The sequence below is a fragment of the Aphelocoma coerulescens genome, chromosome 3, assembly GCF_041296385.1.
Source record: "Aphelocoma coerulescens isolate FSJ_1873_10779 chromosome 3, UR_Acoe_1.0, whole genome shotgun sequence".
In the NCBI taxonomy this organism is placed as follows: Eukaryota; Metazoa; Chordata; class Aves; order Passeriformes; family Corvidae; genus Aphelocoma; species Aphelocoma coerulescens.
Window position 1 is genome coordinate 92,184,820 of NC_091016.1, and position 16,304 is coordinate 92,201,123.

The window sequence follows — 16,304 nt, forward strand, 5'->3', positions numbered from 1 at the left end:
ATTGTGGTTACTATTTAGAAATTCTGTTTCTTAATAAGTAACCAGATAATAAGTGATTGTTTTCATCAGGGTATCTTGTTCTGTAAAGATATTCAAAGAAATAGCGAGCAAAATTAAAACTTGAGTTGAATCAGAGAGCTGTATTATCACCTAGTTTTTATTAGCAGTATTTTGAGGACAGTCTATACAATATTTTGGAAGGTGTTCTGAAAGACTTGGCACTGTGGCTAAGAAAACCTAAGTATTCTCATTGTTATCCCTAGCCAGATTTTTGGTCTCATTAACAGTGCTTCTGTTGGACATATATCAACTTAAATGATCTCCTCTGAATTCTAAAAGACAAGTGCTTCTCTTCTACAGACTATTCCCCTAGTGAGAACTGAGGTGATGTTAAAACCTCTCTGTTCAAACTATTATATTTTGATATGGGGAAACACTTGTTTGTTGCGGGAAGCACCACACATTTGTTTGTTCCACAGATAATCAAGAGAACTGGCCATGTCAACTGTTTTGTGCTAGTTCTTTCAAACTGGGGCTAAGAAACACTGGTGAAAGATGGGATGAAGAGGAATATCAAGTTTCTAAAGTGTAACTGTTGTTTAAAAAAACCTCAAACCCAACAACCCTCAAACCCAAACTCAACACATTATGAGCGAATTTAAGAAAGGCAAACAGCTACAGGTAATTTAACAGTAGCAGACATAGCTGAACATCTTAGTCCATAAGGCACAAAATGCTGCTTCTGCTCACACCTTCTCATGTGTTAAGCTTGCAGCAGACTGTTTATACTAAGTCTTGAGTTTATCTGCTCTGGCCTCACACCTATTAAAAGCATTAAATAGTTGAAAAAATCATGTGTTCTTGGGATGGCTGGTTTCATAGAGATGCATTTAATTAGAGTAACCTCACAGTAAAATAATAGGCATTCTGACTGGAAATAGTGTTTAAATAACCATATAGTTTTAGCTCAAGCAGAATTAGAAAGTATACAAGAAATAAATATGTTTTGGCGAAAATGGTTAGTTCTTCGATTCTCCCTCCCTGTTTGTTGTCCCTGCCCTGTTTCCCCAGACCACCCCCCACCTCCCACCCCCAAAAGAAGAAAAAAGGGAATGAGAATTCTTCAGAGAAAACTGCTTGCATTTCATTGCAATTCCTAATTTTAAAGTGATAAGGCAGTGGCTGGTGGTACACAGTATTCTATTAGATTGATGATCTGATATAGTACAACAATTACTGTAATTTAATTTGGAGCTTGTTTTGGGTAATATGTTACATAGCAGGATAGTTAAAGTGGGATAGCTGCTGGTGTAAGATTGAGCTCTCACATCTTGGAGTATACTGACTGACGTAGGCTTTGTTGTTAAATGTCCTTGTGTGGAAATGTGTTTTTCTGAAACATATTTACAGTCAACCTGGTAGCTAAGCATGTTGACTGTTAACATGGTGAGGGGGGAACAACAATTTTTCAGAGAATGATTCAGAGTATTTGGAGCACTAGAATAAGGTCATATTTTACTTGATGTCTAAAACACTGATGGTGAATAACTGCATCATGTATTGCAAATTTAACTCAAGAGTCTAGGTCAAATCACGATTCTTTTGTTTCATTCATTGTGCTTCTGATGCTGAATTATGCTGCAGAGTCATGCAGAATGAAAATACAAGCACTTAGGTCTATTTCAAAGGTAATAAAGATTTATATGTTAGTCCAGATAGCTGTGCAGCTGCATTTTGTGTATTCCCATGCTGCTTGTTTGGAATAGGTGAAGTTGGGGCTAGTCGGTAGAGGTTGAGGATAATGCTGCTTCTAATTTTCTAGAAAATAATATTTATGCTTAAGATCTGGAAATTTTGTACTTGCTAACAGAGTTCTAATTTTTGTTACAGTAATAGTTAAGAAGTGTTAACTTATGTGAAAAGACTGTGAGAACAAAAAGAGAGTTTATTATTTTATTTAAAAGTGTGTCTTCTGTGCATTTCTTTTGGAAGAGCAGAGCAGAGTTAGACATTGCAGAAAGTCTAATAAGGTGAGGAAGAAAAACAGCTAGAATTTCATCTGGGGGGACTGGCAGAGAAAAAATCCTGTGCTTTTTATGCTGTTTGACATCACAATTTTGGCATATAATTTTTAAATTCCTGTTCTAGAGTCCAGTTTTCACTTTCATTTCGAGCTGTATGAATTTTAAATACTTGTACATCTGTTATTTTTTTTGTTTTGCTTTCCTTTCTCCTCTTGGAATCAGAGATTGATATGAAACCAAATTTCATTCTACTGAGTTGTCTTGAACTTTTCTGTTTCTGACAAAGCTTCTAATGCTACCATTAAAACAAAAATTTATTTGTTTAGTTTTGTCTCAGAAATCTGACTTGAGAGTACTCTGGATGTGGATTTTTTGGGTTGTAGGTATATTTTTCTTGATTCTAAGTCCTTTTTGGAGCTTGTCAGTGCAAGTATTGTTTCCTGGTAGGCTGCACCATGGAACAATATGAATTATTTTAGTTTAATGTATTAAATAAACTTACCTTGTCCTGAGTTGTTGCTACCAAGTTGTAGTTATCTTTTTTGCAGTTCTTGTTTTTCCTTTTTCAGAAGGGAGAAATTGGGTGAATTTCTGTTACACGGTTTTTTAATTTGTGACTTCCACTGTAATAGTCACACATACAAATTAGCACTGGAACAGACTTTCTAGAGAGGCAGTCAAAGCCCCAAGCCTGTTGCTGTCTGAGACATTTGGACAATGCCCATAACACCATACTTTATCTTTTGGTCAGCCCTGAAGTGGCCAGGCAGTTGGAGTAGATGAAGAATTTTTTTGGTGGTGAAGAAATTATATCACCTGGAGAAAACTTACTTAATAGCCTGTTTTTAATAAGTTATTCAAGTTCCACATTTTATTTGTTTGTAGAAGGAGAAAAAGGAAAAAAAAATCAGTCCAAATAAAACCTTTAATTAAATAAGTTTTCCTATTAGATTTTACTGAGAAATGAAACCTACCTTTTTATTTAAGTTTCTTGTGTATACTTTAGCTTTAGGTAGGAAAATGAGAGCCAAATGTTGACTATGTATGGTTCATGAAATAGCTCTATAAACTTCTTGGAACTGACAAGTGTTTAAATGGGCAATGCCACTTCTGTTTTGGTAAAGCCTACGTACAGCTCACTTAGTATCGTTGAATCGGTTTGTTAATGAGCTGTTGCGAATGCTGCTTAGTAGTGAGCTATGATTACTTAGACAAATACTGCGAAGAAGCATCACAAAACTACTGCATAATGTGACATAAATAGCTCTTTTCACACAAATGGACTTAAATGAGAAGAGACTGTAGTGTGGGTGTAAGGTATATATTGAGAGCTTTAATACAGATGATCAAGAACGAAACAGATAGATGCGTCTTATCAAAACATTTGCTTTAAGAACTGCAAGAGGAATTGAGCCTACCTAGTTTCTGCTAAAATAAAAAGTGAGCACATGGCTTATGACAAATCATGAGAAATATGACTCAAGATGTCAGCTTGCTGTAGTTTTGGAATGTGTCAAAGATGATTTACTTCATTTACTTTAGATTTTATGCATTTCTTAGGATATGTAAAACTGTAGAGTCTTGAGCAGGATAAAATGACAACTGTATTGTGTATTTTGTTGTATTATTCATGGTTAAACAAAAAAACCCAGTAATTATTAATCTTTGGGAGATGAGTTCAGATTCTGCAGGTGTAAATTCTGGTTTCAGATGGAATTAAGCAAAGAGCAGTGTTTGTTAAGCTTTTGTGCTCCTTTTGATAGGAGCAGAGAACAAAAGCTAAGGAAATGGATCACGGCTGTTGATGGCAAAAAGTATATACAGCTTCATCACTTCTTACGGCTTTTTAGATATTTTAGAGCTCTCATGCATGTATTTTGACTGTGATTCCTCCTTTAGGCAGAAAAAACATGTTGATTTGCTATTCTGATTCATTTTTCTTATAATACTAATTCAGAATTATTATTTTGCTACTCTTCTAACAGTGTTCCTGTCTGATGACATTGAATTTAGCAATTTTAAATTAACTGATCTTTATGATGAGTTGCAATTTGATTTAAGTAAAATATAATTTCTAATATTTTTAAAAGAATTGGGTTTTTTTAACTTGTGTGAATTTTGCAAGTCATTTAACTTTTAGGCAGACAAATTCAGATAGCTTGCAAGGCTTTCTACAAATGTAATATAATCCATAGAAGGAAAACCCTGCTTTCCAGGAAGCAGCTAAACATTTGCCTGCCTATGGGAAGTAGTAAATGAGTTCTTATTTTGTCTTTCTTGCTGTGCAGATTTTGCTTTATTTATTAAACTGTTTTTATCTCAACCCACAAGTTTTTTTTCCTCTTTTACCCATCTGATTTTCTCCCCCATTCCACTGCAGTGAGAATGAGTGAGTGGCTGCATAAGGCTGAGCTGCTGGCCAGTGTTAGACCAAGACAGAGGAGAGAAAACTTTCCCTCCTTCGCTAGGAGATTGTGGTGGTGGTGGGAGTTACTGCTGTAAGCAAGGCTTTTCCAGAGCCTCAGTTTCAGTCATCAGCACTCTTTATGTTAGCAAACTGCTGGAGTACATGAAACAATTACAGTGTGTCAGCAAGATAGGAGCACATCTGATGAAGAATGAGGTATATTCTGTTAATTGGGTGTAATACAGAAGCACCGTTCACCCTAAGTGTCAGTCAAGGCTCCTCTAGTTACAGAGTAACAAAACATCACAAGCTTTTTCTTCAGTATTTTGCTGGTTTTTTTCCTCTTCTGTGAAGTAAAACTGTGAAGATGTATTTCAGGCTGTATGAAGGACAAAAATGACTACATGCCAAATTCTATTCAAGAATTGAAGAAAATGAGTATATTCTCCCTCTCCTCTTGATTTATTATTTTAATTTTTTTGTTATAATCTGAGTTGACAATATCTTGTGCATTTTAAAAATGCTATTTCTTAACCAAAAGCCTTATGTTAGTAGGATTTTTACTATTGTCACATACATTTCAAAGCTATTTCCCCCCCTTGTTATTTAAGACAGTTTTCTGATCTAGAATTATAGTAGTTCAAAAGAATAAACTGTTTTTGTCTGGCAGTCATTAAAGCTGGTTGAACTGGTTATAATCAAGTGGTGAGAAGTTATGTTGCTGATAATAGGAGCTTATCTTGGTACTGTGCAGTTTAAAATTATGACCTGTTACAAAAACTTATAATCATGTTTATAGATGCAATAGGGATGACATACAAATTTTAAAGTTGAATTACTTAAGCCAACATTTTTATTTAAAAGCTTTAGATGTAAAATAAATAAAGCCAGTTATGAAGTTTCAAAGTACTTTAGCTTAGGTGAGTTGAGGCAGAAGGTTTTTGCATTTTCTTTTGCAAAGCTATGTTATTTATTTGGTATTTGTATTTCTTGCAAGAAGTAAATGTTGCTGTCTTTACAATCTTTGTCTCATCTTTATCTTACAGTAATTTATGTTGACCAAGCCACTACTCAAATGTAAATGTACTTTACATTTTTTGCTGTGATTATAAGGGAGCTTATTAGTGTATGACCAACTGTGCCTTGAAGTCAGAAAGTAGTAAATACCAACGGTTCTCTGTACAAAGTGGCATGTGCTGCATAGAAGAATTAATTAGGACCAGCTGGAATGAATTATTGTACTTAAAGGTCATTATTTGTTTTTGTCCTTTAATATCCAATAATTTTCTTATGAATTTGTGTAACAATCTGGGGGGAAAAGATTAAACCAGTAGTGCATCAAAAATACTGTACTCTTTCTCAAATGTTTTGTTTGCTCTTTGATATAATAGGTGAAATACTACAGACACTTGGCACCTGATCACTTGCTTCAAATATGCCATCGACTTGGACCGCTTCTAGAGCAAGAAATTCCACAAAGTGTCCCTGGAGTGCAGACATTATTAGGGGCTGGCAGACAGTCTTTGCTTCGTACAAACAAAAGTATGAAAATTTCATGAGAATTTTGAGAGTTCTTGCTATTTTATACCTTTCCTGTGGTTTTGCATGAAAAAACCCATTTGCCTACATTTTTTGGTGTGATTTTTAACAAACAGGTTGCAAACATGTTGTATGGAAGGGATCTGCTCTTGCTGCACTACATTGTGGAAGGCCTCCAGAGTCCCCTGTAAATTATGGCAGTCCACCTAGTATAGGTAAGTCAATTTTATTCTGTCACTGCCATTGTAATACCTAACTCTCAAGGTGATTGATTATTGTGATGAAGAGAGCTAAGTAGTAGTTCTGTTTATATTTATCCTTGTTACTGCCACATACCTTACCTTTAGTGTTTTTATTAAGATGCTGTGTTGCCATATTTATTCTAAAATTTTCTCTGAACCTAATTTTGTCTTTGAAGTATAAAATTGAATAAAATATATTTAAACAATGAATACATACAAACAAAACTCTTTCTTAAAGATGTAATAAGGCTGCCAGTAGATAAATAATTGGTATTATAGGGCAGCAAGGCCTACACCCATTGTTAGGAAGAGTGAGTCATGTAGACTGGTAATGATTTCCTTTGGAAAAATTTGAGTCTTGTAGAAGTTATTCTTTTTGCTCCCTGGTCCATTCACTAATTTTGTAGTTGTCCTTTAGCTTGCTCTGCTGTGCTGTATCATGAAGCATGCATGTGCTGTCTGTACTGCTGAAAAACTGAAAGCTGGAGGACAGAGGTATTCCAGCTTTTATTTTTAAGCTCTCACATGGTCACTGAAATGTTTGTTAGCTTTCATGGTTTAAGAACAAAGATACATGTTTGTTTAGTTGCTAGAAGGATCAAGACGTGATATTTTAGAAGATTCGTTAAGGAGCACCCTTTTTCTTTTTTTCATGAATAGAAAAATGAGCAGAATCACTTGCATCTTTTAATCTTTCTCTATTGATGTCCAGTGAAGGGGGAATGATTAAGACCAAACTATCTGTGTGGATTACACCAGAAAATGAGTGGGTTTTTTTACCAAAATGGTAGGTGCAGATAGATGTGCAGTGTTGGATGAGAGTGGGCAGAGAATATCCAGTTGATTGGCTCTGGATCAGGTGCAGCTGCTGCTGCAAAGACAAAGGTTCCTGTCTTGGAAAAAAAAGACAAGACTGAAGATATATTGAGAAACTAATATGTAACAATGTATATGAAAAAAGAGATATACATATACTATATATAGTATCACAGTATAAATATGCAGCCAGATGCTATTAGGAACAGAGACTTTTTTAATGTGGTAACTTGCCATGGCAATTTTTCAATCTCTAAACTCCTTTTGGTAGCCTCTAAGTTTTTAATGAATTTAAATAGGTACACATAACATATATAAAATATAAAATCGAGAGAGGTTAATTTGGGCTATTTGGTTTTTTTTCTTAAGTTGAAGGAACTCAAAATCAAATTTCAAAATACACACCATTATATTTTATCCATAGAATTATAGTTCTCTCCCAACAGCTGAAGCAGAACCATGCTACAGCTAAACTCTTAGGTTCATTCAGTCCAGCCAATTTTGACTTGGTAGATGGCAGAATATTTAGTGTCCTAGTAGCATTTCCATTTTAAAGCACAAGTTACATGCTTTCCATGATATTTCTGTAGATGCTTGGACTGAAGGATGAGAACACTATTCTGCTTGCTGTTTAGAGCTGAGTTTTAAGAACCTCCTCAGGTGGTACATATATTGGTCAGAAGTGGTTCAGTTAAACCCTAATGTAGCACCTGCATCCATTCAGTGTGGTTTTGTTTAGAGCCACTAGCTTTGTATTCCTGTAGAGGGCTTTTTCTGTGTTGTGCTCTAGGTGTGTAGGAGAAAATGCTTGTTGCTGGTTAGAAAATTCCCTTCTTGAGCGGTTGTGCAATGGCTAGATGATTGTAGACTTGGAAAATCTTGGGCTATTTTTGCAAGGTGACTGTAGGACTGAGCTTTTTAATAGCTAAGATTTCTGTAGTGGTTGCTTAGCCTTTCTTGTGAACAAATTTTAAAACATGTTGGAGGAATCAGAATGGTTGAGGACTGTTTTATGTTGTACTGTACCATACAATGTATAGTAGCTGGTGCATACTTTTTAAAGGGAAAAAGATTGGTGTATGATATCCATGGTAGCTGGAGTTGAAAGAAAGCTGTAGAGCTGCTGTGAGTGAAATGAAATGTTAAGAAAAATAACTTTCAGACTCTTTTTAGAGAAGAACAAGTCAGGCTTTCTAAATAAATGTTATTTTTATTGAACCTTTTGCGGAGCACTGAATGCTAGCAAAATTACAGTTATTTCAAATACCACTTTTTTCATGACCAGTAATTTCCTTTTCCAAACATTCATATAAGTGCTGGTACCTGAATGTTTTCAACTGTGAAATGTATTTGATTTTTGGGATATTTGGTTCAGAGCTGTATGTTAAAGAATTTGCTTTTGATTTATCTTATTCTATCTACTCTGATCTCTCAATGAAACCATGAACTTGAATGACACTTCTTTTATAAATTGAATTAGAATTTTTTTTTTCTGTTTCCTTAAATAACTTCCAGTTTTCCCCTGGGAATAATGCATTTTATGTAAAAAAAAATATTAGAACCTATTATTTTTTAGGCTATATGTATTTCAGGTAGATAATCTACTAATGTTTGAGGAACAGAAACAAAGACACTTAAGTTCTTCTGTGTTGTGCAGACTTAACTTACATTTCAGTGAATGTACGAAGTTGGTAATTTTTTTCCTAGCCTGATGAATCGATGGGTGTATGATGCTGATGGGATATTATTTAGAATTATTTTGTGTATGTTGTGCCAACTGCCTTATAGGTAACTGGTTTATACACAATTAAAATAGATTTGCACAAATACATATTTCCCCTGAAAACTACAGAATATCTGTAGAACATGATGAAGAGAAGTAAAACTTGAATATGGAGTAGTCTTTGTCCAGTTGCTCTCACTTGTGCAATATATCTTATTAAAAAGTTGCTGAAATGCTTAATTAAGAACAAAAGCAGCTAGGTCATATGCCAATTTGTTTTGTTAAAGGTCTCATTTTCTTGGATGCAGAAAGAGAAAAGAACTATTTTTCAGTAATTTTTGGGAACTGCTGAAAAAGGAGCAAACCTAAGCATAAACCTTTGAGATCTTTGAGTTCAGAACTCTTGGGAAAGCTGACCACTCAGGTGTGAGGACCTGAATGAGACTGGCTGTTTGCCCCAGGCAATGAAATTTTTTTTTTTTCTGACCAGAAAAAATATATGCCTTTCAAAACTAATATTTCATGATTTTACAGAGTAATCAACCTCAAGAAAATTCTGAGGCATTTTACACTTTTTTCACTTTGTTTTTAAGTGATGCTGGTGTTTTGGCTGTAAAGAGAATGCCAGGTTCTGAAAGCAGTGTAAATGTCTATTTTTAGAAATACAATAAATACTTTAGGCCTAACTAGCTTATGAGTACTGCGTGCAACTCTATTATTCTGTTAATTATAGGAAAAAAATAAAGGAAAAGACTGCATTTATATTAAAAGATCTGTGTAAAAGTAACATCTTATTATACATGTTTATTCAAGTCTAGAGTGAATTATACTAAAGTATAATAAGACTTGTTAGTATGCAAGAATAAATGAGCTATAGAAGTCTTATGGAACTTTGAGTAAAATACCAATGGAACTATATAGTGAAAGTAAGTGGGTTATTACTGAAGTCAGGGAAGTTTGGAAATGTTTGAGATTGTGTAGCTTTCATTTGTTTTTGCTTTCTGCCTCTTGAAATATCTTACCTCTTACCACTCTGAATTAGGAAGGGTTGGCAGTTGCTTTCATCAAGCAAATGAATATTATATGTGAAGTTTGAGATGTATATAGAATTTTTGTGTTTCCAGAAATACTCCAGTTAGGATTTGGTATACTTTTACCTTCATGATATGACCAGAGACAAATTCTGGCTTGATAGGATAGCAAGCTTAATCATTTTACTTGGTTAACAGTCATGTCTAAGTCAAGAGACTTGGAATACTGTATAGAGTTCAGAAGCTGAAGAGAAAAATGGTAGGAAGCTAGAAGTCAATTCAAGCTGGGTTTTGGTTTTTCTTTTTTTGGTCTTGGACATCTTTGAAGAAGGGGGGGAAAAAGCCTTCAACAGCACCAAACTGAATGCTTGATACATTCAGTCTTACTAGCTTGGAGAGTGAAAGGAGCTGTCTAGCAGTCTCTACTATTATTTTTAACAGCTCTGAATCCCATGGTATTCATTAGAGGCCTGTCTAGCCTCTTAAGTTAATGAAACTTGATTCAATAAGGGTAAGAGTTGTAAGTGAATTATATCCTTGGGTTATCCTTCCAGGATTCTTCTGAATCTAGTTCTATTTTTGTGTGAATGGAAGGGGAATGAACTTGGATTCTGGTCTTCAGAACAGAACTTCTCTTAGTTAAATACAACTCTAGAAAGGAAGAAAATGAAAGATTGTGTATACATTTAAAAATTTAGCTTATACTTGGTACAAAATTAAATTTGATTTATCACTGACTAGTGGATAAGGCAGATTACTATCCCCCATCTTTACGCCATATTCCATATTCAAGGATAAGACCATGTAAATAAGGAGATAGAATTGATCACTTTGGTAAAATTAGAAAGTGGAAAGAAAAAACCAAGTGAAAAAAAAAGGACCAATACTGCTATATCTTTCAGACCTCTAAATTTATTTTCCTTTTGACAGATTGCTGTTTTTCTTTGAGCTGCTTGGTCTATTTTGGGTGGGGAATGAGTTAGAAAAGTTTTGAAACTTTGAAGGCATTCATTTGGTGCCCGTTGCATGCCTGAGAGGGAGAAAATCTATACTCTTTTGTAAGTTCCACTGAAAACTCCCACCACTTCACTTCCATTGGCTTCATTTTATTTTTACAATGTTCCATGGGAAACCAAACAAATAAGGTGGTTTTGACTCTTTGAGATGTGTGGTTTTCAGATTAAGGTTGTTGGCAGCAGTGAATTCTGACAGTAGAAGCAAGATTTTAAAAAACAAAGTTGCATTTTGGGTTCCTGGGTGGCCCTTATTAAAAAAAAAAATTAATTTAAACTCTCCTATTTAGAGCCTTTGGGTCAAGAATCCCATGTTTTTTACTCTACCTTGCTTGCTTTTTTTTTATCTGTAGAAATTAAAGATCCTGAGCAATATTTGGCCCTTCTTTCAAAGGAGGATTAGACTAGGTGATTTTTAGAGACCCTTTACAATTTCAACTATTCTGTGATTCTGCAGTAATGGAAGCTGGAGTTCTTCTGGTATTAAATCTGGTGAGGGATATGAAACAAAACATGAAGAGTTTTTACAGGTCTGTCAGAAGTAGGAGGAACAGTAGGTCCTGCTGCTGAATGGGGCAGGAGACCTGAAGTAGGATGAGAAGGAGACTTTGTAGAACTAAAGATTGGGTCCTCCTCATCTCAGTCCCTGGGCAAGTGATGAAGCAAGTATTTCTGGAGGTCAATGTAGGAAAAGACAGGTACATGGTTAAGAGTTGCTGGCATTGATCTGTGAAGGAGAAATTATGCCTGACTAGCCCAATAGCCTTTTAAAGGAGATGAGTGGCTTGGAGATGAGGGGACAATAGTGAATGTTATTTATCCTGAGTTCAGCAAGGCTTTCTGAACAGACTCCCATAACATTCTCAATGACAAACTGAAAAGATATGGCAGAACTGCTGGGATCAAAGGGCTGTGATCAGCAGAGTGAATTCCAGTGACTGTCACAAAAGCCAGTCACTAGTGGTGTACTCCAGAGGTTGGTGCAAGACCCAGTAATGTTCAACAGCTTAATTAATAACTTGGATGATGAAGCAAAAAGTTTTGCAAACAGTTGAAATCTAGGAGTAGTGGATGATTGAGGAGGACCTTGACAGGGTGGAGAAATGCATCAACAGGAATGTAATGAAGTTTCACAAAGAGAAGAATGAAGACACAATGTGCCCTTGCACACAAAACCCAGTCAGCATCCTGGGTTGCTGGAGGCAGTGCATTGCCATTAGGTCGAGGGTGTCCTTTCCTCTACTCAGTGTAAATAAGATCACACCTGGAGTGCTGGATCCAGCTCCTCAGGAAAAGACATACATGGACTGTCTATAGCTGTTAGCTGGTCTATCAAAGGACCAGGAAAGTGATGAAGGGATTGAAGTATCTGTCATACAAGGAGGAGCCAAGAGACCTGGAATTGTTTAGCCTTGAGAAGAGAAAGTGTGGCACAGGCAGGATGGTGGTGGTAGTATCAATGGTTATAAATACTTGAACTGGAGCATGTGATGAAGATGGAGCCACACTCTTCTTATTGCATCCTGACATGGCAGAGGTCATCAACCTAAACTGAAATAGAGGAACTTCAATTTAAACATAAGAAAACAGGTTTGGGGGGTGATAAGAGCTCTGGCACAGGTTGCCCAGAGGGATTGTGAAATCTCCATCCTTTGAGACATTCAAAACTGGACTGGATGCAGCACTGAGCAACCTGCTCTAGCTGACTCTGCTTGAGCAGGGGGCTTGGAATAGGTAACCTTTCTAGAGGCTCCTTTCCACCTCAGCCATTCAGTGCTTGGGTGGTAGTAGACCACTTCAGCCTTGGAGGCTGGTCATATTATATGAATATGAGCCCAGTTACTAAAAACTAGAAGCCACTTAATTTTGTTTGGAACAAGTTAGTAAACAATTGTAAGCAGCTTAAAATGATAAAATTTGTGAAAAAGTTTCAAAATGTCAACAAATTCACAGCTTTCTCAGACACTGGCTTTTACTGATTATTAAATATGAAGAATCCTGATTTTGAAACCAGAATATCATTTGGGAGTAAGTGGTGGTTTATCATACTGTGTTGTGCAACACCACTTAGCAGCATCTGTTTTTTTTTATCTGTTTTCAATTTTACTTATTTATTTTCAAAACAGGACCTTATGTGTAAGTAGCAGGCGGGTATGTAAAACTAAGTTAATATTAATTTCCTTGGTCAGCCAGGCATTGGGTAGTTTTTTCAAGGTACTGTCCATTTCACAGTGCCCTTCCAGCAAGGAGCACGCAATCTCTCTTCTGTTGTTTTCTTCTTTCCAACTCTTCCCTTTATGTTGGTTGACTCACTAGGAGGCCCAACTAGCGTTCTCTAACCCACCCTGGGATAAAGTATCATCTTCCTTCACTTCCTACATACACGTAGTTTGTGGCTCCCATTGCAACTGTTTCACTGCTTATACCTTGTCACTCTTCCTGTGATTAACAGCTTTGTTCATACTCACTCATTTGTGTGAGGCCAAGCAAAGACAGAAAAGTGCTAATATGGCTGAAACGAGAGAGAGATTAGACTTGCAGTCACAGAGGGTTCTAAATTTATTTTTTTTCCAAATGCAGTTAAATTCAAGCTAAATAGGTTAGAGACTTGACAAGTGTTGATGTAGCAACTGTTATAAAACCAAGGGCCTATAATTTGTGTGAAGGCATTAATATTAACAGTTGGTAACCTTTCTCATCTTGGCTTGGACAAGAAAAATCAATTTTGTTTGACTGAAGGAATTTGTGACATAGCTGTTTTTGATTTTTACCTGTACTCTGGAGGAAAAAAATAAATGCTATTGTGCTAGCAGAGTTTGCAGGTCACACATTGGAGTTGTCAGTGTTTAAAATAAGTAGTAGGAATTGGTCAGTTAGAGAAATCAGGATAAATCACTTGGCAAAATTGATGAGAGTAAATACAAAGGTAGTTGGATGGAAGGGATATTGAAGAACAATGGTGGATGTGAGAATTCTGTTTTAAATAACCAGAAGATACTCCCCAGTCTGAGAAGTCTTAAAAGTTATGTGCTTATGGATAGTGTCCAAACCTGCAGGAGATTGGTTCTTCCCCTCCCCTCTGCTAATTGCATGAACTTGGTAAAAAATTTCTTCCCAGAGAATGTAAGTTCATAATACTGTGGAGGGATTTCTTTTCATGTCAAATTGCTTTTTAATTCACTTAGTTTTATTTTTAACCAGTGCTGGTTTTTTTGTACATTTTAAGTTTTGTTCAAGGCTGAAGAGTAAGATGGATTCCAGTCTTCCCATTTCCAGTGCCACAGTATTACCTTTTATTTCCTCTGGTAGGTTGATTGTTACTGAACAAAGGGTGTTTCACCTCTTGAGTTTCCCAGGGATATGTGAAATAGTAGCAAGTTGCCCCTTGGTGATTGGCATCAGCGAGACCATTCTTAGAAATACTGGGTTGGGTTCTGCTAAACTTAGCTTCTCCAGTGTTACCAAAACACTCCCAAACCCAAACAACCTGCCCCCCACAAACCCCCTCAAAATTGAAGCTGATCCCAGGTACTTAAGAAGTTTTTTATAAATTCAGGTATGTATTAAAAATTACATGCTTATGAGAAGTCATTTGTTGTTTTATCCTAAAGAGTCTGCTTGCAGTTTTGTTTCATTGACACAACATCGCTAAAAATTAAACTTTTAGTTAAGCTTTTTTCACTTTTTGTGAGCTATTGCTTAATTTGAAGGCATTGAGAGATCCATCAACCATATCCATCTTACATTAAAAGTAGACAAAAGGCAATTTCTGTGTCGGTTGAGATTGTGTAAACTCATTTTGTTGGGATGAAGACCTTGATTCTGTTCGTGTGTGTGTACTTGTTTGGTTTCTTTTTGTGTATGTGTTTTGTTTGCTGAGGTTTTTTTTGTTTTTTAAATGTAGGATGATTTGTCAGATACCAAAACTAGATTTATCTTGTGCCTGAACTAATCTTGGTTTCCTGCTGTTCTGAAGTAGACTATTGGCAAGGAAAAACTTTGTCAAAAAGCAAATGCAACCACATCTTTTTCTAGTATGAGGGAAGGGTGAAGATATAGTAGAGCTTTAAGGCAGCAGTTGCTCCTCCACTAAAAGTGCTTTGTTTTACAGCTAATAATTCCACTCCTTCAAAAAGCTTCTTGAACAAGGAAAACTCCCTTGAATTAGGGCCTGAGGCTAATGGACTTTGCACTTGGTTATAACACAAGAAGCTTGTAGTTCTTACAAAATAGCTACAATCCCACTATAAAAATTGGCAAATCTGATGTAATTTGACCTGTGCTGGCTCATGCACCACTGTTATGTTGGTCTGGGCCAAACCCAAGAGGTGCAAGCGGTTTGTAGCTGTTCTGCAGTTGATACCAGGGAGCAAGTTTTTCCATGAGCCAGCAGCGCCGTTGTGGCCAAGAAGGCCAGTGGTATCCAGGGATGCTTTAGGAAGACCATTTCCAGCAGGTCAAGGGAAGGGATCTACTCAACCCTGATGAGGTCAGTCTGGAGTGCTGTGTCCAGTTCGGGGTTCCTCAGCACAAGAGAGACATGGAGGTCTTGGAGTGGATCCAGTGGAGGGCTATGAGGATGATTAAGGGACTGGAGCGTCTCTCTCTGAGATAAATAGGACAGGCTGAGGGAGATAGGCTTGCTCGTCCTTGAGAAGCAACAACCAAGAGGTGACCATATCAGTGTCTATAGAAGAGAGGGTGCCAAGAGAAATAAGCCAGGCTCTTCTTGGTGGTGCAAAGAAATAGGACAAGAGGCAATGGGTGGAAACTGATGCACAGGAAGTTCCACCTTTGTGGAATTATTCCTTCTGTGACTATGAGGAAGAACTTCTTCCCTGTGTGGGTGACTATGCCCTGGAACAGATTGCCCAGAGAGGTTGTAGAGTCTCCCTCACTGGAGACATTCAAGAACTGTCTAGATGCAGTCCTGTGCCACATGTTCTAGGATGACACTGCTTGAGCAGGGAGGTTAGACTGGATGACTGACCACTGTCCCTTCCAAATTTGCTTTAAATCTTCCAACACCATTCTGTATGTGCACGTTACATTATCTGCCTTGTCACAGTTCTGTAGATTATAAAATGTATCACCATTGCCATTCTTTGGTCTAATGAGGATATGGAGTGTAACTAATGTCTATGTATCCACGCAGAGAAGTATTATACTTTGTTGCTTTATTATTGCATGAGTAGCAGTTTAAAATGAATTCAGTGAACTTTATTTTCTTCCTTGACATTCTGGATGGAAGATTTCCATTTTGTTGAAGTGAATTCTTGCTCCTGGAACGTGTTAGCTTTTAAACTTGAAAAAAAAGTGTCAAAGCTCTTTGTAACAAAGTTTTGTTAGTCAAAATCAGAAATTTCTCTAAGTTTTAGTAAATTAATTTGTAATTTTTTGTATGGTGGTTTTGTGTGTGTGTTTGTTTAACTGTAGTGGGTAGCAGGATTCTTAAAAAATAAACTATCTTACAAGTGATGGATAAATGTTTGAGTAGACCTCAAGAAGC

General features: G+C 36.4%; 1 protein-coding gene across 3 annotated transcripts in view; it reads left to right on the forward strand.

Annotated features, from left to right (window-relative positions):
• Window positions 1–16,304, forward strand: part of PHIP (pleckstrin homology domain interacting protein) — a 103,701-nt gene that overhangs the window by 5,222 nt on the left and 82,175 nt on the right. For all 3 annotated transcript variants that reach the window (XM_069011284.1, XM_069011286.1, XM_069011287.1), the window contains exons 5-6: window positions 5,823–5,973; window positions 6,087–6,185. In XM_069011284.1, the coding sequence (XP_068867385.1) occupies window positions 5,823–5,973; window positions 6,087–6,185 (250 nt within the window). The remainder of the gene's footprint in view (window positions 1–5,822; window positions 5,974–6,086; window positions 6,186–16,304) is intronic.